General features: G+C 41.6%; 2 protein-coding genes across 3 annotated transcripts in view; one reads left to right on the top strand and one right to left on the bottom strand.

Moving 5' to 3' along the window:
* nhlrc2 (NHL repeat containing 2) overlaps nt 1-18756 on the bottom strand; it is a 49475-nt gene extending 30719 nt beyond the window's left edge. The window contains exons 1-4 of the mRNA XM_039010360.1: nt 18563-18756; nt 16717-16869; nt 8645-8694; nt 7810-8215 (exon numbers count right to left, since the gene is read on the bottom strand). Coding sequence (XP_038866288.1) covers nt 7810-8215; nt 8645-8694; nt 16717-16869; nt 18563-18725 — 772 coding nt within the window. The 5' untranslated portion in view covers nt 18726-18756. The remainder of the gene's footprint in view (nt 1-7809; nt 8216-8644; nt 8695-16716; nt 16870-18562) is intronic.
* Nucleotides 18757-19140: 384 nt separating this feature from the next.
* dclre1a (DNA cross-link repair 1A (PSO2 homolog, S. cerevisiae)) overlaps nt 19141-23281 on the top strand; it is a 32191-nt gene continuing 28050 nt past the window's right edge. Inside the window, exon 1 of one of the 2 annotated variants that reach the window (XM_039010359.1) lies at nt 19141-20013. In XM_039010359.1, coding sequence (XP_038866287.1) covers nt 19566-20013 — 448 coding nt within the window. In that variant the 5' untranslated portion in view covers nt 19141-19565. The remainder of the gene's footprint in view (nt 20014-23281) is intronic. The other variant, XM_039010358.1, reaches the window with a different exon arrangement.

Raw genomic sequence — 23281 nt, 5'->3', positions numbered from 1 at the left:
TTTCTTTTCATTCAAACACTTGAGAGCTCTGGCTCTGAATTTTCTTGTTATCTCTCTCAGAACCCTAACCAGTCAGGCTTCAAGACGGGTCACTCAACCGAGATCGCTCTTCTCTGTCAGGGAGGCTCTCTGCACTGCCAAAGCTAACTCTCTCTCTTCTGTTCTCATCCTCCTAGATCTATCCGCTGCCTTCAACACCATAAACCATCAGGTCCTCCTCTCAGGGCTGGGCGTCTTAGACTCTGCACAGGTGACGTGGAGAGGATCTGTGTCTGCACCACTTACTCTCACTACTGGTGTCCCCCAGGGCTCGGTTCTAGGCCTTTTCTCTACACACCAAGTCACTCAGCTCTGTCATATTGGTCTTTGAGTGGGTCTGTGGACTTTTCCATGTGAATATTAGTCACCAAAATGTTTTATATTATCTGCCATCACTACAGGGTCTGTTGTCCTGAGTCTGCACAACACTGCCAGGACCTAGGATCAAGGGAGACACTCAAGTGTTTTAGTACTATATCTCTTGACACATTCATGAAAATAGTCATGGCCTCTAAACCGTCAAGCTGCATCCTGGACCCTATTTCAACTAAATTACTGAAATAGCTGCTTCCTGTGCTTGGCCCTCCTATGTTGAACATAAGAAGAGAAGGACACCAAATTCAAAACGAGCAACAATGTGTCTGTCGGCGTAATTAAACACTTGAGGCAAGAGGGGCGCAACAAAGCTGACCACTATTGAAAGGATACATATGGTATGTAAATGTTAGCAATCTAGCTAAATCCCTCTAATGTACCCTGACAATATAAATCGGTAGCTACAGTTGAAGTCAGAAGTTTAAATACACCTTAGCCAAATACATTTATACTCAGTTTTTCACAATTCCTGACATTTAAACCATGTAAAAATTCCTTGTCTTAGGTCAGTTAGGATCACCACTTTATTTTAAGAATGTGAAATGTCAGAATAATAGTAGAGAGAATGATTTATTTCAGCTTTTATTTCTTTCATCACATTCCCAGTGGGTCAGAAGTTTACATACACTCAAATAGCATTTGGTAGCATTGCCTTTAAATTGTTTAACTTGGGTCAAACATTTTGGGTAGCCTTCCACAAGCTTCCCACAATAAGTTGGGTGAATTTTGGCCCATTCCTCCTGACAGAGCTGGTGTAACTGAGTCAGGTTTGTAGGCCTCATTGCTCGCACACGCTTTTTCAGTTCTGCCCACAAATTCTCTATGAGATTGAGGTCAGGGCTTTGTGATGGCCACTCCAATACCTTGACTTTGTTGTCCTTAAGCCAGTTTGCCACAACTTTGGAAGTATGCTTGAGGTCATTGTCCATTTGGAAGACCTATTTGTGACCAAGCTTTAACTTCCTGACTGATGTCTTGAGATGTTGCTTCAATATATCCACATAATTTTCCTGCCTCATGATGCCATCTATTTTGTGAACTGCACCAGTCTCTCCTGCAGCAAAGCACCCCCACAACATGATGCTGCCACCCCTGTGCTTCACGGTTGGGATGGTGTTCTTCGGCTTGCAAGCATCCCCATTTTTCCTCCAAACATAACGATGGTCATTACGGCCAAACAGTTCTATTTTTGTTTCATCAAACCAGAGGACATTTCTTCAAAAGTACGATCTTTGTCCCCATGTGTAGTTGCAAATCGTAGTCTGGCTTTTTTATGGCAGGTTTGGAGCAATGGCTTCTTCCTTGCTGAGCGGCCTTTCAGATACTGTGGATATTTATACTTTTGTACCCGTTTCCTCCAGCACCTTCACAAGGTCCTTTGCTGTTGTTCTGGGATTGATTTTTTACTTTTCGCACCAAAGTACGTTCATCTCTAGGAGACAGAACGCATCTCTTTCCTGAGCGGTATGACGGCTACGTGGTCCCATGGTGTTTATACTTGTGTACTATTGTTTGTACAGATGAACGTGGTACCTTCAGGCGTTTGGAAATTGCTCCCAAGGATGAACCAGACTTGTGGAGGACTACAACATTTTTTCTGAGGTCTTGGCTGATTTCTTTTGATTTTCTCATGATGTCAAGCAAAGAGGCACTGAGTTTGAAGGTAGGCCTTGAAATACATCCACAGGTACACCTCCAATTGACTCAAATGATGTCAATTAGCCTATCAGAAGCTTCTAAAGCCATGACATAATTTTCTGGAATTTTCCAAGCTGTGTATGTAAACTTCTGACCCACTGGAATTGTGATACAGTGAATTATAAGTGAATTAATCTGTCTGTAAACAACTGTTGGAAAAATGACTTGTGTCATGCACAAAGTAGATGTTCTAACCGACTTGCCAAAACTACAGTTTGTTAACAAGAGATTTGTGGAGTGGTTGAAAAAACGAGTTTTAATAACTCCAATGCAAGTGTATGTAAACTTCCGACTTCAATTGTATATCGGCCTAACTATTAGCTAACGTTATTTTGTCTTATATATTTGAGGTACACATAAAGACCCGATGGGAGTGAACACCCTCGCAACACTGCAGCCAAAGATCTGTAAAATAGCTGGCAGATGTTCATTTTTATTCCACCTTTTTTTAACTAGGCAAGTCAGTTAATTAAGAACAAATCTTATTTACAATGACTGCCTACCACGGACAAACCCTCCCCTAACCCGGACGACGCTGAGCCAATTGTGCGCCGCCCTATGAGACTCCCGATCACGGCCGATTGTGATACAGCCCGGGATCGAATCAGGGTCTGTAGTGACACGTAGATGCAGTGCTTTAGACCGCTGCGCCACTTGGGAGCACAAACCACTGCCTCCGAACCACCATTATCCAGAAACAGTTGGATGCTTGACTAGAGGCAGGACAAATACTGTATGTCCGAGTACACAGAGAACCTTCCAGAAGGACAATCATCTCAGCAGCACTTCACCAATTAGGCCTTTATGGTAGGACTGGCCAGACGGAAGCCACTCCTTTGTAAAAAGGCACATGACAGCCCGCTTGGAGCTTGCAAAAAGGCACCTAAAGGACTCTCAGACCATGAGAAACAAGATTCTCTGGTCTGATGAAACCAAAATTGAACTATTTGGCCTGAATGACAAGCATCACGTTTGGAGGAAACCTGGCACCATCCCTACGGTGAAGCATGGTGGTGGCAGCATCAAGCTGTGGCGATGCTTTTCAGTGGCAGAGATTGCGAGAAAGATGGACAGAGCAAAGTACAGAGAGATCCTTGATGAAAACCTGCTCTAGGCGCCCAGGGCCTCAGACTGGGGCAAAGGTACACCTTCCAACCAGATAACGACCCTCAGCACACAACCGAGACAACGCAGGAGTGGCTTCGGGACAAGTCTCTGAATGTCCTTGAGTGGGCCAGCCAGAGCCCGGACTTGAACATTTCTGGAGAAACCTGAAAATAGCTCTGCAGCAACGCTCCCCATCCAACCTGACAGAGCTTGAGAGAATTTGCAGAGCAGAATGGGAAAAACTCCCCAAATACAGGTGTACCAAGCTTGTAGCGTCATACTCAAGAAGACTTGAGGCTGTTATCACAGCCAAAGGTGCTTCAACAAAGTACTGAGTAAAGCATCTGAATACTTGTGTAAATAAGGTATCTGTATTTTTTATATATTTGCAAAAAAAATTATAATAATCATGTTTTGCTTTGTCATTATGGGTTTTTGTGTGTAGATTGATGACAAACAATTTAATGAATTTTAAAATAAGGCTGTAAAAAAAATGTGGAAAAAGTTAAGGGGTCTGAATACTTCCCGAATGCACTGTAAATCATAACTGTAACTCGGCCACTCAGGAACATTCAGTGTCGTCTTGGTAAGCAACTCCAGCGTAGATTTGGCCTTGTGTTTTAGGATATTTGAAAGTTAAATTAATCTCTCAGTGTCTGGTGGAAAGCAGACTGAACCAGATTTTCCTCTAGGATTTAGCATGTGCTTAGTTCCAGTCTGTTTCTTTTCTATCCTGAAAAAATCCCCAGTCCTTAATGATTACAAGTATACCCATAACATGATGCATCCACCACTATGCTTGAAAATATGGAGAGTGGTACTCAATAATGGGTTGTATTGGATTTGCCGGAAACATAACACTTTGTATTCAGGACAAAAAGTGAATTGCTTTGCCAATTTGTTTGCAGTATTGCTTTTGTGTTTTGTTGCAAACAGGATGCATGTTTTGAAATATTTTTATTCTTTACAGGCTTCCTTCTTTTCACTGAGAGATAAGGTAGTCATTCAAAACTCCTGTTAAACACTTATTACACACAGAGGGTGTCCATGCAACTTATGATGTGACTTGTTAAACAATTATATACACCTCACATGCGTCCCATAATAAGACTATGCAATTACCGTATCAAAATGTTTCTGACAAAGATTATTTAGCAATATGCAAGAGACTATAGCTGAGATGTTCAGATTTAGGGAGAGGCAGACCGTCTCGATTCTACTTGCAGCAGAGGGTAGATTTGGAGCTTTCTCCTAAAACTTAGGATGTTGATTATTTTATGATGACGTGTTAATAATTTCTTCCTTTACAAATCAGTACTTTCTACACTGAACAAAAATATAAACGCAACATATAATGTGTTGGTCCCATGTTTCATGAGCTGAAATTAAAAATCTCAGATTTTCCATATGCACAAAGAGCTGATTTCTCTCAAATGTTGTGCACGAATTTGTTTACATCCCTGTTAGTGAGCATTTCTTTGCTAATATAACCCATCCACCTGACAGGTGTGGCATATCAAAAAGCTGATTAAACAGCTTGATCATTACACAGGTGCACCTTGTGCTGGGGACATAAAAAGCCACTTTAAAATGTGCATTTTTGTCACAACACAATGCCACAGATGTTTCAAGTTGAGGGAGCATGCAATTGGCAGAAGGAATGTCCACCAGAGCTGTTGCCAGAACATTTAAATGTTAATTTCTCGAACCCTAAACTGCCTCCAATGTTGTTGGCAGTGCGTTCAACGAACCTCTCAACCGCAGACCATATGTAACCACGCTAGCTAAGGACCTCCACATAGTAGGTGGGCCTAACTGCCAAGTGTGTGGGCCTATGCCCTCCCAGGCCCACCCATGGCTAATGAATTTATTTAAATTGACCGATTTTCTTAAATGAACTGTAACTCAGTAAAATCTTTGAAATGCATGTAGCGTTTATATTTTTGTTCAGTATATCACAGGAGGTTAGTGCCACCTTAATTGGGGAGAACGGGTTTGTGTTAATGACTGGAGAGGAATATGTGGAACGGTATCAAATACATCAAACATGGTTTCCAGTCGTTTAATTCCATTCAATTTGCGCTGTTCCGGCCATTTTTATGAGCCGTTCTTCACTCATTTGCCCCCTGTGCAGTATATATCCATTTGTGATGGCTACATAGGTTACTTTTGTGAATGTGCTTTATTGGATGTATACAGACTGCTAGACAAAATGTAATGGCTCCTGTTAAGAGACAAAGCAGTTTGTTTTCCCATGTGTAGTGCATATGGCCATCTAAATGTATAGATGTGTGTGTACTATGAGTAAAGTAATTGCCTTGTTTTCCACAAAATGGGCTTTCACCATTGGTATGTTAAAGTATTGTAAACTGAGATGATAACACACATACTTTTCTAATTGCTTGTGAAACCAGTTGCTTGAAAGTTGTGTTTATTTGACTTCGAGAATTGTTCTTGATTTTTTTTAAATTATGGTTATTTTGTTTATTTTCAAGGCAAATTTATTTTCTCACCAATGGAAGAGAGCTTTATTTTCAAATATACTGTCTTTTATGATGCAGTGATCGTTGATATAAACGCAACATGCAACAAGGAAATCAGTCAATTTAAATAAATTGATTAGGCCCAAATCTATGGATTTCACATGACTGGGAATACAGATATGCATCTGTTGGTCACAGATACATTACCTTAAAAAGGACATGAATCAGAAAACTAGTCAGTATCTGGTGTGTACACAATTGCCTCATGCAGCGAGACAGAATTGATCAGGCTGTTGATTGTGGCCTGTGAAATGTTGTCCCACTCCTCTTCAATGGCTGTGCGAAGTTGCTGGATATTGGCGTGAACTGGTACACGCTGTCGTACACATTTATCCAGAGCATCCCAAACATGCTCAATGGGTGACATGTCTGGTGAGTATGCAGGCCATTGAAGAAATGGAACATTTTCAGCTTCCAGGAATTGTGTACATTATCATGCTGAAATATGAGGTTATGGCAGTGGATGAATGGCACGACAATGGGCTTCAGGATCTCTTCACGGTATCTCTGTGCATTCAAATTGCCATCAAATAAAATGCAATTGTGTTCGCTGTCCATAGCTATGCCTGCCATACCTTAAAAGTACACAGAGAGCTAACATTAATGATATGCATGTCAATCTCTCATGGCTCATAGTGGAAGAGAGATTGACTTCATCATTACTTGTTTTTGTAAGAGAAGTTGACAAGCTGAAGGTACCGAGCTATCTGTTTAAATACTAGCACACAGCTCAGACGCCCATGCAAATCCCACAAGACATGCCACCAGAGGTCTCTTCACAGTCCCCAACTCCAGAACAGACTATGGGAGACACACAGTACTACGTAAAGCCATGACTACAAGGAACTCTATTGCACATCAGGTAACTGATGCAAGCAGTAGAATCAGATTTAAAAAGCAGGTAAATATACACCTTATGGAACATCGGGGACTGTGAAGACACACGCATACATTGTGATATTGTTGTATGTTGGTATTGAACATTTTGTGTTGTGGATATGTGGTGGTGTGGGGATGTTATATGATGTACCGTTTTACCTTTAGCTCATTCAGTACAAACATAGTTCACCGTTTTATATGTAATGTGGATTCTTTGGTGTGTTTCGACCCCAGGAAGAGTAGCATTTGCTTTGGCAGCAGCTAATGGGGATCCATAATAAATACAAATACCATGACCCCACTGCCACATGGGGCACTCTGTCCACAACGTTGACATCAACAAACCGCTCGCCCACATGACGCCATACACAAGGTCCACGGTTGTGAGGCCGGTTGGACATACTGCTAAATTCACTAAAATGACATTGAAGGCGGGTTATGGTAGAGAAATTAACATTCAATTCTCTGGCAACAGCTCTAGTGGACATTCCTGCAGTCAGCATGCCAATTGCACACTCCCTCAAAACTTGAGACATTTGTAGCATTGTGTTGTGTGACAAAACATTTTAGAGGGGGCTTTTATTGTCTGCAGCACAAGATGCACCTGTGTAATGATCATGCTGTTTAATCAGCTTCTTGATATGCCACACTTGTCCACTTGTGGGAGTCGTGGAGCAATTTTTTGTGAGGTCTCATTGTCTTATTAACACCGCTGTAGCTGAATCTTTTACCGCGGAAGTGCAACATCGGCAGATGCGGTGAATTGAACCGCATCCAATGCAAAAAAAACAACATATCTATAGCTTAAATTGATGGATTTTGATTTTTTATGTTACGTAGATTGACACACCAGTGCGTCATTCGACTCTAGGGGGTTAACAATTCTTTAACACTGCTCCATTTCTTATTCCTGATTTCAAAGCAGGGGTTAAGGTGTTGTTGGACATAAAAATCCCCTAATAGGTTGGCTACATAAATATGTCTAAGATTCTTCTGACACCCCACCCTTCAACTGGGTCAGAAAATACAGTTCTATTCCCCACTGGTATATTTGGATTTCTCACAACAAGCTCTGTCAAGCTTCGAGGCGATCATAAAATTAGGATGTGTAAAACAGGCATCCCCATTCATCTGATTTATTTTGAGGCGATGCTCATCCAGCCCTTACCTCCTATAGAGTAAAGCACCAGCCCAATGCTGGACACCACCAGTACCCGATGATGGCCCGTATCTGCTATAGCCAGTCTCTTCCTACTGGAATCCACTGCTACCTTCCCAGGAAAGGAAAGAAGCGATGGGGGCAGAGAGTCCCTGTAAAGCTTGGTCCCCACGAGGTGGCCACTGAGCAGGACCTGGTCCCTGTAGTGTCGAAGGGAGGTGTTGGTGAAGAGCGCTAGGCGCTCACGGTGGCCCTCTCCCACCAGCGAGAAGAGCAGGTTGCCCCTGGGCCCAACGAGCACCAGGGTGGGCCAACAGGTCACCTCCAGCTCATGCCACAGCCGAGCGTCTCCATCATTCACCACCGGGTGGGTGATGTTGTAGCGGAGCACAGCGCTCCGCACGTTCTGCAGCACCTTGAACAGGAGGTCAAATCCATTCCACTTAGTAAAACATTTTATGGTTAATGGTATAGTTGACTTGATATTACTTGCCGTTTCCACACACACAGACTTTGGATTTGTTTACCTACTTAGCTACTACCTCCAACAACTAACATTTCAATGTTATGAAATTAAGATTTTCCTACCATTCACTTTTATTGTTTTTGTTCAGTGCCAATGTTAGCAAATAGTACTTGTGACTATGCATACACACCCAGAGTGTGGATTGCAATCTGGCTTGGTCCTGTTCCAGAGTAGTTTCGAGGCAAGGAATTTTTAAAGTACCATGACTTAAATATGTGTGTAAACTATCCCTTTAATAATGGAGAAGCTGTGTTGCAATATTAATGAAGAATGTAATTATTTAGATCACATTTCAAATAAAACATGACAACGGCTTACCTTTTCGTTGGGGAACTTGGCAGAGTGGACACCCACGATAACAAGCCCATCTTAAAAGAGAGAAACAGATGGAGGGGGGGGAAAGAGAGAATGAGAAACAGAGGGAAAATAAAATCATATCAGGATTGGTCATGAACAGTTATATGCCTTTTATACTGAAACAAAATCCCGCAATCTTTATCATAGCGTCTTCCTTACAACGCCTTTTCTTTATATCTGAAAGGTGTAGCCGGGAACCAACGCGGTACATTAAATTCCGCAAACGGCTCTGAAAACCGAGCCTTAAAAACATTTCTAGGCTTTGGGACGACGCTCAATTGTGAGCCAATCACAAAGCTTCACAGAAATGCTTTTAATGCATTTAATCTCTCCTTTTAAATGTAAACTCATCAAAAAAAGAAACGTCCTCTCACTGTCAACTGCGTTTATTTTCAGCAAACTTAACATGTGTAAATATTTGTATGAACATAGCTAGATTCCACAACTGAAACATAAACTGAACAAGTTCCACAGACATGTGACTAACAGAAATTGAATAATGTGTCCCTGAAAAAAGGGGGGATCAAAATCTAAAGTAACAGTCAGTATCTGGTGTGGCCCCCAGCTGCATTAAGTACACACCAGATACTGACTGTTAAACTTGTTCAGTTTATGTCTCAGTTGTTGAACCTTGTTATGTTCATACAAATATTTACACATGTTAAGTTTGCTGAAAATAAACGCAGTTAACAGTGAGGACGTTTCTTTTTTTGCTGAGTTTATTTATCTTTTTTTTCTTTGTATATATTTTTAATCTCATTTTCCATCTACGGACTGCACATACTCTCTTGCAACCCGCCTCACCCGATGTGGTATCTGGGATCTGCTATTTTTAACACTTTAGAACCGGAACCCAGTTCAGACGCTAGCCAGCTAACTAGCTCGTAGTCAGTTAGCCACTGCTAGCGGTCATCACCGTTAACTCGGACATCTGCCAGCCAGGTCAACTCTTGCCAGCCTGCACAGCGCGATATCAACCAAGAGCATATCGGACTGCTTTTTCTCTACCACATCTCCGGATTCCTACCACAAGCTCTGTACCTTTACTCCGGATCATCGCAGCTAGCTAGCTGCTATCCGAGTGGCTACTCCTGGCTAACGTCTCTGTCCCGAAGCAAGCACCAGTTAGCCTGGAGCTAGCCTCGAACTAGGCCTATCTCCCGGCTAGCCGAAGAGATCCATCAAGCAATTCCTGGGCTTCAATTACCTCTTTTGCCAATTGGCCTGGTCCCTTTTCTGCCTACACGGAGCCCCGCCGATCCATCACGACTGGTCTGCCGACGTAACCGTCTAAGGGGGTTTCAACAGGCTCTCCCATTGCGACGTCCCCCTGAGGGCCATCTGCTAGCCTGCTGCTAGCCCTGGCCTGCTAGCTGTGACCTTATGATCACTCACCTACACATGCCTCTCCCTAATGTCAATATGCCTTGTCTATTGCTGTTTTGGTTAGTATTTTTGTCTTATTTCACTGTAGAGCCTCCAGCCCTGCTCAATATACCTTATGTTCCACCCCCCACACATTCGGTGACCGCACCTGGCTTAAATGGTGCCTCTAGAGACAAAACCTCTCTCATCGTCACTCAATGCCTAGGATTACCTCCACTGTACTCACATCCTACCATACCCTTGTCTGTACATTATGCCTTGAAGCTATTCTTCCGCGCCCAGAAACCTGCTCCTTTAACTCTCTGTTCCGAATGCACTAGACAACCAGTTCTTATAGCCTTTAGCCGTACTCTTATCCTACTCCTCCTTTGTTCCTCTGGTGATGTAGAGGTTAACCCAGGCCCTGCAGCCCCCAGCATCACTCCCATTCCCCAGGTGCTCTCATTTGTTGACTTCTGTAACCGTAAAAGCATTGGTTTCATGCATGTTAACATTAGAAGCCTCCTCCCTAAGTTTGTTTTACTCACCGCTTTAGCACACTCTGCCAACCTGGATATCCTAGCCGTGTCTGAATCCTGGCTTAGGAAAGCCAACAAAAATCCTGACATTTCCATCCCTAACTATATCATTTCCCGACAAGATAGAACTGCGAAAGGGGGCGGAGTTGCAATCTACTGCAGAGATTGACAGAACTCTGCAGGCTTACTATCCAGGTCTGTGCCCAAACAATTTGAGCTTCTACTTTTAAAAATCCACCTTTCCAGAAACAAGTCTCTCACCGTTGCCGCTTGTTATAGACCCCCGTCAGCCCCCAGCTGTGCCCTGGACACCATATGTGAATTGATCGCCCCCCATCTATCTTCAGAGTTCATACTGTTAGGTGACCTAAACTGGGACATGCTTAACACCCCGGCCATCCTACAATCTAAGCAAGGTGCTCTCAATCTCACACAAATTATCAAGGAACCTAACAGGTACAACCCTAAATCCGTAACCTTGGGCCCTCTTAGATATTATCCTGACCAACTTGCCCTCTAAATACACCTCTGCTGTCTTCAACCAGGATCTCAGCGATCACTGCCTCATTGCCTGCGTGCGTAATGGGTCCGCGGTCAAACGACCACCACTCATCACTGTCAAACGCTCCCTAAAACACTTCAGCGAGCAGGCCTTTCTAATCGACATGGCCTGGATATCTTGGAAGGACATTGACCTCATCCCGTCAGTAGAGGATGCCTGGTTGCTCTTCAAAAGTGCTTTCCTCTCCATCTTAAATAAGCATGCCCCATTCAATAAATGTAGAGCCAGGAACAGATATAGCCCCTGGTTCCCCCCAGACTTGACTGCTCTTGACCAGCACAAAAACATCCTGTGGCGTTCTGCAATAGCATCGAATAGCCCCCGCGATATGAAACTTTTCAGGGAAGTCAGGAACCAATATACTCAGTCAGTTAGGAAAGCTAAGGCTAACTTTTTCCAAACAGAAATTTGCTTCCTGTAGCACTAATTCCAAAACGTTTTGGGACACTGTAAAGTCCATGGAGAATAAGAGCACCTCCTCCCAGCTGCCCACTGCACTGAGAATAGGAAACACTATCACCACCGATAAATCTACGATAATCGATACTTTTTTTATTTGACCCCTTTTTTCTCCCCAATTTCGTGGTATTGGTAGTAGTTACAGTCTTGTCTCATCGCTGCAACTCCCGTACGAACTCGGGAGAGGCGAAGGTCGAGAGCCATGCATCCTCCGAAACAATACCCAACCTAGCCGCACTGCTTCTTGACACAATGCACATCCAACCCGGAAGCCAGCCGCACCAATGTGTCGGAGGAAACCCCGTACACCTGGCAACCTGGCCAGCGTGCACTGCGCCCCGGCCCGCCACAGGAGTCGCTAGTGCGCGATGAGACAAGGATATCGCTGCCGGCCAAACCCTCCCTAACCCGGACGACGCTCGGCCAATTGTGCGTCGCCCCTTGGACCTCCCGGTCGTGGCCGGCTGCGACAGAGCCTGGGCTCGAACCCAGAATCTCTGGTGGCACAGCTAGCACTGCGATGCAGTGCCTTAGTCCACTGCGCCACCTGGGAGGCCTGATAATCGATCATTTCAATAAGCATTTTTCCACAGCTGACCAAGCTTTCCACCTGGCTACCCCTACCCTGGCCAACATCTCAGCACCCCCTGCAGCAACGTGTCCAAATACCCCCACTTCTCCTTCACCCAAATCCAGACAGCTGATGTTCTGAAAGAACTGCAAAATCTGGATCACTACAGATCACCGACCATTTCGAATCCCACCGTACCTTCTCCACTATATGCAATCTGGTTTCCGAGCTGGTCATGGATGCACCGCAGCCACGCTCGAGCTCCTAAACGATATCATAACCTCTATCGATAAAAGACAGTACTGTGCAGCCGTCTTCGTCGACCTGGCCCAGGCTTTCGACTCTATCAATCACCGCATTCTTATCGGCAGACTCAATAGCATTGACATCTCAAATGACTGTCTCGCCTGGTTCACCAACTACTTCTCAGATCGAGTTTACTGTGTCAAATCGGAGGGCCTGTTGTCCGGACGTCTGGCAGTCTCTATGGGGGTGCCACAGGGTTATCCTGTTTAGGATTGGTGTTCCGCTAGCGGAACTCCTCCCACATTCCACTGAAAAGGCAAAAAATATTTTTGAGAAATATTTAACTTTCACACATTAACAAGTCCAATACAGCAAATGAAAGATACACATCTTGTGAATTCAGTCAACATGTCCGATTTTTTAAATGTATTACAGCAAAAACACCACGTATATTTATGTTAGCTCACCACCAAATACAAAAGAGGACAGACATTTTTCACAGCACCGGTAGCATGCAGGTAGCATGCACAAAGCCAACCTAACTAACCTAGAACCAACCTAACTAACCTAGAAACAACTCCCTCAGATGACAGTCCTATAACATGTTACACAATAAATCTATGTTTTGTTCAAAAAATGTGCATATTTGAGCTATAAATCAGTTTTACATTACTGCTACCATCATAGCTACAGTCAGAAATAGCACGGGAGTAGCCAGAGTAAATACAGACACCAACGTCAACTACCTAATTACACATCATAAAACATTTCAGAAAAATATATGGTGGATAGCAAATGAAAGACAAAGATCTTGTGAATATAGCCAATATTTCCGATTTTTTAAATGTTTTACAGCGAAAACACCACGTATATTTATGTTAGCTCACCACCAAATACAAAAGACAGACAGACATTTTTCACAGCACCGGTAGCATGCAGGTAGCATGTACAAAGCCAACCTAACTAACCTAGAACCAACCTAACTAACCTAGAAACAACTCCCTCAGATGACAGTCCTATAACATGTTACACAATAAATCTATGTTTTGTTCAAAAAATGTGCATATTTGAGCTATAAATCAGTTTTACATTACTGCTACCATCATAGCTACCATCATAGCTACAGTCAGAAATAGCACGGGAGTAGCCAGAGTAAATACAGACACCAACGTCAACTACCTAATTACACATCATAAAACATTTCAGAAAAATATATGGTGGATAGCAAATGAAAGACAAAGATCTTGTGAATATAGCCAATATTTCCGATTTTTGAAGTGTTTTACAGCGAAAACACAATATATCGTTATATTAGCTTACTACAATAGCTATCACAAAATAGCATTGATTCAAGGCAAACGTAGCGATAGCACAGTTCGACAGATATATGAAATAGCATCCCAAATTGGGTCCTTATCTTTGTTGATCTTCCATCAGAATGTTGTACAAGGGGTCCTTTGTTCAGAACCGTCTTTGTTTGGATCCAGAACGAACTATTTCCCTCTTGAAATAGCATGCGCACTGGCCATGCGGCGCTAACCTCTCCTTCTTGAACAAATTCCTCCAACGCATCACGTCTAAAGTCCCGAATAAATTTCAATAATATAATTAAACTATATTGAAAAAACATACTTTAGGATGATATTGTGACATGTATCAAAAAAAATCGAAGCCGGAGATCATATTCACCTATAACGACGGTTTTCCAGGAGGCGATTCCAGGTCCAACTTTGCGCCTTCCAAAAAAAAATAATGGCGGACCTCTCACTCCAAGAGGTTGTATTCAATCCCAGAACGAGATAATCAAGTCATTTCTGCTCTCACTTCCGCATGACACCCAGGGGAAGGTGTATGACGTGTTTCTACAGTCATAAGTGACATGCCCTTTTATAGACAAGCTCTTGAAGAGAGACCTCGCTTTTGGAAATCTCACTTCCGGATAGGAAATGGGCTGTAAAAAGAGTTCTGTTTCACTTAGAGAAATAATTAGAACGGTTTCAGAAACTAGAGAGTGTTTTCTATCCAATATTAATAATAATATGCATATTGTACGAGCAAGAATTGAGTACGAGGCCGTTTAAATTTTGAACGATTTTCCCCAAAAGTGTAAACAGCACCCCCTGTCCTTAATTAAGAAACTTTGGTATGGCAATTTTTTGCCTTAGCTATTGCAGGCCTGTGAAGGCAGTGAAACCAGCGCTCCAACTGTCTCCGACAGTTGAACTTGAAGAATGATGTTTTAGGCCTACCAGAGCTACTCCTTTAATCTAACAATATAATGCTGATTGAAAATGTATGAATTAGCCTCCTTCTGTACACCTATATCTGTATAGCAATAGTAGTCTGACAACGATAAAGAAATGTATGTCAGTGTCAGGAACATGGCGCCGGCATTCTTTCTCTCGGTCTCTCTAGGCCGGGCTAGGCCTAAGCTTCCATTCCGTTATAGACATTTTTTGGATATTAATATCATACAATGGACGTCTACAGGCCTATATGCATGCAATGCCTCAATGCATTTGTGTTCAAATCTCCGACAGCTGAACCGTGAGGTGGGCAATTTGTTTTAAGAAAGTAAAAACCAATCAAACAATAGGCTATGAAGTTTTGAATATGCAACACATCGAAACAAAACAAATTGTTTTTTGGGTAATTTGTTAAAGGCAGTTTAAGGACACGTAATTGTGGATAATTTGGCCAATATCGTTTGTGTATTGATGGCGCTTACAGCGCCCAGTAGGAGGTCTCTTTCTACTCTCGGATCCGAACCGGTACGGGCCTGTTTTTCCACTGGCCTTTTTGAAAAGGGTCTGACTGTCCTCGGGTCCATTTGGAACGTGTCCCCGTTTTGTGAAAATGTATTTATGCATCCAGGTTTGAAAGCCACGGATCCATTTTGGACCGCTGCCCTTCAAATACGTCACTCATTGCTTTAAGCTATAGGTCTTCACGGGTCCAAAAATTGAAGACCTCTAGCTTGAAGCAATGAGTGACGTATTTGAAGGGCAGCGGTGCATTTGGAACCCACGACCCAACCCCTCCCCACTACCCAACTGGTTGTTCATAACCGTTTGTTTAATTACTTCTTTTATTTTCTAACTGAACGCATCTCTGGTGACTTTCTTACTCCAACATTTATTTAAATAAAATGGTGAAACCATTCAAATATTATTTACCCCTGCAAAAATAAACGTAACAATAAACTGGTTCATATCAGGCTGGTGTTTTATTTATTTTTATTCAGGCAGGTTGCCTCTGACTGGGGAGAGAAACAGGCTTGCTTGAGCCTACTGCCTGAGGTTCAGACAAACAGCCCTTCTCTAATTCTGTAGCCTACTACAAACCAGTTGTTTCAAAGTTTATAATATTACCAAAGTTGTCTTTGAAATTACAAAATTTAGCCCAATTTAACCGTTACCAATTATCACTAATTTGTCACATTCGTCACTTCGCAATAGAAACCCTCTCCATTTGAAAAATACTATTTTTCTATATCATTCTTATTCGTGAATTTACGATGTTAAATGTGACTGTACTTCTTCATTGCTTACAAGTTAGCACACAAAATGAAGGGTTTTGTTCAGAAGAGAGAGAAAGAGAGGAGATATTGCTCTGTTCTCCTTATAAGACCTGTGCAACTTTTTCCCCTTTACAAACCACAGCCTCTTGAGGTCCAGGACAAACCAAGCATAACTGGCGGCGGGGGGATCCAATCATAAAATGTGGAATTGTGTAGTGTAAAGCCACCGAAAGCCAGTAGCTACGGTGGGAAAATAATTTCCAATCTATCATGGTTTATTATTGTTTAGAAATGTATCACATTATAGCACAAGGGAGTAAGCACAACGTGCTTTGGAACTTGGTCCCAAAAAATACATATAGCCTGTTTAAAAATTCAGTGCAATTAGGAGTTAGTAGCAGTGACATTGCCTAAAAAGCTTGTAATAGCATACCGTGCCAATAGGATAATATTCTAAACTCAATATATGGGGTCATTATTGTGCATTGTAAAAAGAGGGGGCAAGAACCAGTGTGTGTGTGTGTGTCCACCAGCAGCAGACATGAGTGCTGCAGCTCTGTGCCAAAACATGGCAATCTACTAACATAACTTCAGCACACCTGGTGTAAGTACTGTCGTTAATGCAGTAAAGGTCTGACGATGTTTTGGACACATTCGGTACAGATGTGTTTTGTATCCTTAAGTGTCCAAGAACTTTGACATGTTTTAATCCTTCTTGATGTAACAGGATTTGTGGATTCAAATAGTGTGTGTGTATATGTGTGCATATACCTTTGACAGAGTGCTTTTTCTCCAGCTGATGCAGGTCAGGTAGGATATGGATGCAGTTTATGCAGCAGTAAGTAAAGAAGTCCAACACCACCACTTTACCAGCAAGCTCTCTGGTGAAAGAAAGGGGACCTTCTGTGTTCAGCCATTCGAGACCTGCAGAAAAATATGCATTACCAAACAGTATCATTACCATTTCACAACCAATGGTATAATGACATTGAGCTGTTAAATATTAAATCAAGAAAGATCCTGTAGTCGCAGTGTTTGCATACTAGACGACAGTGAGAGAATGAAAATACAGCAAACATCGTCTGAGGCCACATTCTATTTTAGGCTACAATGTTGCAAGAAGAGCAAAACCTATGCATATTGCTTCATGTCAAAATATGCAGACCATTCAACACTGATTACAAAATGTGCAGCAACTGCCTGCCCATATACAGTTGAAGTCGGAAGTTTACATAGACTTAGGTTGGAGTCATTAAAACTTGTTTTCAATGACTCCACAAATTTCTTGTTAACAAACTATAGCTTTGGCAAGTCGGTTAGGACATCTACTTTGTTCATGACACAAGTAAATTTTCAGTTTACAGACAGATTATTTCACTGTATCACAATTCGAGTGGGTCAGAAGTTTACATACACTAAGTTGACTGTGCCTTTAAACAGCTTGGAAAATTGCAGAAAATTATGTCATGGCTTTAGAAGCTTCTGATAGGCTAAATGACATCATTTGAGTCAATTGGAGGTGTACCTGTGGATGTATTTTGAGTGTATGTAAACTTTTGACCCACTGGGAATGTGATGAAAGAAATAAAAGCTTAAATAAATCATTCTCTCTACTATTTTGACATTTCACATTCTTAAAATTAAGTGGTGATCCTAACTGACCTAAGACAGGGAATTTTTTCTAGGATTAAATGTCAGGAATTTTTAAAAACGGAGTTTAAATGTATTTGGCTAAGGTGTATGTAAACTTCCCGACTTCAACTGTACATACAGAACTAGTCAAAAATTGGACACACCTACTCATTCAAGGGTTTTTCTACGGTTTTCTACATTGTAGAATAATAGTGAAGACAAAAAAAACTATAATATAACACATCATGTAGTAACCAAATCAAAATATATTATATATTTTAGATTCTTCAAAGTAGCCAGCCTTTGCCTTGATGACAGCTTCACACTCTTGGCATTCTCTCAACCAGCTTCATGAGGTAGTCATCTGGAATGCAATTCAATTAACAGGTGTGCCTTGTTAAAAGATAATTTTTTGAATTTATTTACTTCTTGATATGTTTGAGCCAATCAGTTGTGTTGTGACAAGGTAGGGGTGGTATACAGAAGGTGGCCCTTGTTTGGTAAAAGACCAAGTCCATATTATGGCAAGAACAGCTCAAATAAGCAAAGAGAAATGACAGTCTATCATTACTTTAAGACATGGTAAGTCAATCTGGATCATTTCAAGAACTTTGAATGTTACTTCAAGTGCAGTCACAAAAACCATGAAGTGCTATGATGAAACTGGCTTTCATGAGGACTACCACAGGAAAGGAAGACCCAGAGTTACCTTTGCTGCAGAGGATAAGTTCACTTTTTTTGTTACTACATGATGCCATATGTGTTATTTCATAGTTTTGACGTATTCACAATTACTCTACAATGTAGAAAAGTCCAACTGAAGAAAAACCCTTGAGTGAGTAGGTGTGTCAACTTTTGACTTGTAATCTCCAAATACACAACAATATATATCTTCAGACTGCGCAAATGCTGCGCCAGCCGACGCTCGACAATTCTAATTTGAAATAACACCCAGCTTGCTGTCATTAATGTACATTTTCCTAACCTTCGTCAAAATCGGGAATCCTTAAGTCATCGTTGTCGTCTAGTTTTCTCAAGTACTGGTAGACAAGGTTTTCTTTCTCTTGTTGGTTCGTAGCGTTGTCCAGGGCGTTGTCCAACTGGCTCTGGATTGGAAATAAAGCAGAAAGGTTGCACTTGGACGCCATCTTTCCAACCACAATTTCATTGAGTAAAGCCAATGCTACATTCTGCACCAGTATTTTTCAACCGTGACAAAATTTGCAATATTTAGTATATGGAATTAATTCATTCAAAAATGGTGCTCTCATTAATATAGGATATCTTGGATACATATTTATTTTAAAAGTGCATTTATATAAAAAAAAATAACTATAATTGTTTGGAAACTGCTGTTGTAATTCCTAACAACAATAGACGAGGGTGTCGTCAATAGTTGCCACAGTCATAAACCCCATCTAATTTCTGTAATTTATCTTCTACAAATATATATATTTTAAACCTAACCTTGGCAGTGTGGTTAACGTTATGCATAACCGTAAGCACAAGTTAAGAACAAAAATACGTAGGTTTTTTTCATAAATATTTTGTGGCTGTGGTAACTAGTGGAAAACCAGGGCGAGCGCATCACCGTGATGTATCACGGGTAAATTGTGACTGACTGATGTACAAATAATATTTAGTAGTTATTCATGATGCACGGTGATATATAGATCAGTCAGTCTTGAATCGCCTTTAGTCGGATACGTTTCATACATTTTTACGAAATAGCAAATGTTTAGCATTGCATTGGCTTTAGGTCTGGTTGCTAGAGTTTCTTGTTGACAGGTTATTATTTAGAAAAAAATGCTAACACAATTAGCTGTTTTGATTTGGTGATTGGAGGGGATGCAACTTTTCCAAAACGGTATGGAATGACATCATTTGACTTTTTGCAGGATGTTACAGAAAAGCGCGGGTAAACAGGCTATATTGTAGCAACAACGAGGTGTTTTAAAACATTGTGTCATTTTTTTCTGCTGCTTCAAATGTCAAAGAAAGATTTGGAAGATGACATATGGGAATATAAGCCTCTCAAGAAGAAGAAAAGAAAGGACAAAGACACACCTGAAACTTTTAATGGACCCATGACTAAGTACAGACAAGCCTCAAAAAGTTTAACCAAAGGAGACACTTCTGTCCAAGTGAAGAACACAGTCAGAGATGTGAAGCTCACCAAAGTAGCTCCAAATAAAGCCCTCGGTGTGAAGGTAAATGAGTCTATTCAAAATAAACGTTCAACTCAAAATGTCGCCTTTCCACAGTCAACACAGGATAATGATAGTACACTTACTGCTGGAGAGAACGTGCACCAGGCATCTTCCACTGGAGGAAGTTACTGTCCGATCTGTCAGATGCCATTCTCTATATTGGTGGTGCAATCGCAAAGATGGCATGTCGCAGAATGTCTTGACACTCCTGGGGATGACCGCAAAGGTACAGTATTGTTGTTTCAGGTTGCGACGTGAGACGTTCCTCAACAAACTGGAACTGGATTTTTCTGAAATTCGATAGGCCTACATGAAAGGGCTTTTATTTAGAGTTGGATGTTTGGTATATATTTGACATTTGTATGTAAAAGTATTGTTTAGAAAAAAATTATTTAACAGGAATATTTGTAACATTTTCCCCTTACCCGGCCTCTTTAGTGCTGCGTTCTTAACCAGGTGGGAATTGACCAGTTGTGAAGTTTTTATTTATTTCATCACATTCCCAGGTGGGTCAGAAGTTTACATACACTAAATTAGTATCTGGTAGCATTGTCTTTTAAATTGTTTAACTTGGGTCAAACGTTTCGTGTAGCCTTCCACAAGCTTCCCACAATAAGTTGGCCCATTCCTCCTGACAGAGCTTGTGTAACTGAGTCAGGTTTGTAGGCCTCCTTGCTCGCACATGCTTTTTCAGTTCTGCTCACAAATTGTCTATAGGGTTGAGGTCAGGGCTTTGTGATGGCCACAAAGGACTTTGTCCTTAAGCCATTTTGCCACAACATTGGAAGTATGCTTGCGGTCATTGTCCATTTGGAAGACCCATTTGCGACCAAGCTTTAACTTCCTGACTGATGTCTTGAGATGATGCTTCAATATATCCACATAATTTTCCTACCTCATGATGCCATCTATTTTGTGAAGTGCACCAGTCCCTCCTGCAGCAAAGCACCCCCACAACATGATGCAGCCACCCCCGTGCTTCACGGTTGGGATGGTGTTCTTTGGCTTATTTACCTTTATTTATTTACCTTTATTTAGGCTTACAAGCCTCTCCCTTTTCCCTCCAAACATAACGATGGTCATTATGGCCGAACAGTTCTATTTTTGTTCAATCAGACCAGAGGACATTTCTCCAAAAAGTACAGTCTTTGTCCCCATGTACAGTTGCAAACCGTAGTCTGGCTTTTTTAATGGCGGTTTTGGAGCAGTTGCTTCTTTCTTGCTGAGCGGCCTTTCAGGTTATGTCGAAATAGGATTCGTTTTACTGTAGATACAGATACGTTTCTACCTGTTTCCTCCAGCATCTTCACAAGATGTGGTTGAAAAACGAGTTTTAATGACTCCAATCTAAGTCTGTCAACTTCCGACTTCAACTGTATATACAGTACCAGTCAAAAGTATGTTGGAGATTCCTCAAAGTAGCCACCTTTTACCTTCATGACAGCTTTGCACACTCTTCTCAACCAACTTCATGATGAATGCTTTTCCAACAGTCTTGAAGGAGTTCCCACATATGCTGTGCACTTGTTGGCTGCTTTTCCTTCACTCTGCGGTCCAACTCATCCCAAACCATTTGAATTGGGTTGAGGTTGGGTGATTGTGGAGGCCAGGTCATCTGATGCAGCACTCCATCACTCTCCTTGGCCAAATAGCCCTTACACAGCCTGGAGGTGTGTTTTGGGTCATTGTCCTGTTTGAAAACAAATGATACTCCCACTAAGCGCAAACCAGAGGGGATGGCGTATCGCTGCAGAATGCAATGACCCTTTGAAGAATCTAAAATACATTTGGATTTAACACTTTTTTGCTTACATGATTACATGTAGTTTTGATGTCTTCACTGTTATTTTACGATGGAGAAAATAATGATAAACCATTTTTGACTGGTACTATATGTCTTCCATGGAGGTATTGGAATTCTATGGGAAGGTCTGCTCAATCCAAGATTACAAACAACTGATAACAGCACTACCCCAAAAATGGAGGAGGCAGATGGAAGAGGTTAGGAACTGGTCTGTTTGCCCAATATAAAATATCAAATTTGGCAGAGGAACAGAATAGCATAAATAGGAAAGAATACCAGTTTCATTTGAGGACCAGGATGTTGACAGCTGTGCCATACAGATTGCAAAATAACTGGGAAGAGATTTTTGATTTACCGATTCCATGGCACAGGGTGTCTGAGTTGATATATAAAATGACGCAAGATTCAATATTTCGTGCTTTTCAGCTAAAATGATTGTACAGAATTCTTGCCACCAACACAATGTTGAATATTTGGGGCATAAAATCATCGCAGCTCTGCAGATTTTGTTGTGAGGATACAGAATAGACCATTTGTTCTGATATTGCCCTCAGGTAGTCTGTTTCTGGTCTCCGGTTCAGGAATGGCTGAAAGAGCATAATATTAATCTAAAATTGACCCTAGAAATAGCATTGTTGGGAGATCTGGAGAGACCTGGTCAGTCAATTACTAATATTCTTAGTAGGGATGAACATATCGGTGTCGGCCCGATGTCTAGTTTAATGCCAATGTCAAAGATGCCGTGCATACCTATATGACGTAATAACGCCACGTAAAGTTTTGCGCTACACATGCAACAACATTCCTAACCTAGCCCACACAATGTCTGCTGTGTGGATCGAGCAGTCAAGAAGTCGAGCAGTCATTTGAAAGAGTAAGACAACTTCAGCGAGACAACTCAAAGACGAAATCCATTAAAGCCAAGATAATGGAATTCATTGCCCTTGACAATCAATCGTTCTCTGTTGTGGGTGATGTTGGCTTTCGCCTACTAGTCGTGCACCGGTACACACTACCAAGTGCCCTATTTTTCAGATGTTGCCCTACTAGAGTTACACAGTAATAACGTCACTGCTATTGGCTTTACGACATACTTACTATTGAATGCCGTTTGGGACTTTGCTTGTCAAAAAAGATACAGTAGCACTGTCAAAGCTGTGCAAACACCGGCCACGAACGATGTGTTTACAATACCGCGTTGGTAATAAAGCATAATTTGTTCGACCGCAACTTCTGGGGTAGCTAGCTTTAGCACCAATACAACCAGCCTGAAAACAATGACCAGTAGAAACTGCAGTCATTTTCATTATTCTAGTTTTAGCTAGGTTGCCACTTGTTGTTCACCTATTGAAATTGAACTTCAGTTCATGAAAATAAATAGCTAGCCAGCTACTTAACCCTGTTGCCCAAAGCTAACGTTATAAGCAGCCAGTTAGCTTTATCTGGCTAGTGACGCTCGACCGGACTGCATTATGTGTTGTGAAGCTAGCCACAATAAGGATTAGGCACAATAGTGTAATTTGCGGTTTGCCTTCAAAATTAAATTATGACATTGACAGTGATGCAAATTAATACAAATAGTAGAATTATGTCATACTTTTATTTTGAAGGCTAACTGCAGAGTCCACTTGTGGCTAATCCTTATTGCGGGTAGCTTAACATAGATGGGTCCGACCACCAAATAAGAACT

The sequence above is a fragment of the Salvelinus namaycush genome, chromosome 16 (genome assembly GCF_016432855.1).
Source record: "Salvelinus namaycush isolate Seneca chromosome 16, SaNama_1.0, whole genome shotgun sequence".
NCBI lineage: Eukaryota > Metazoa > Chordata > Actinopteri > Salmoniformes > Salmonidae > Salvelinus > Salvelinus namaycush.
Note: the sequence above shows the minus strand (reverse complement) of the source record. Positions and strands in the feature narration are given on the sequence as shown.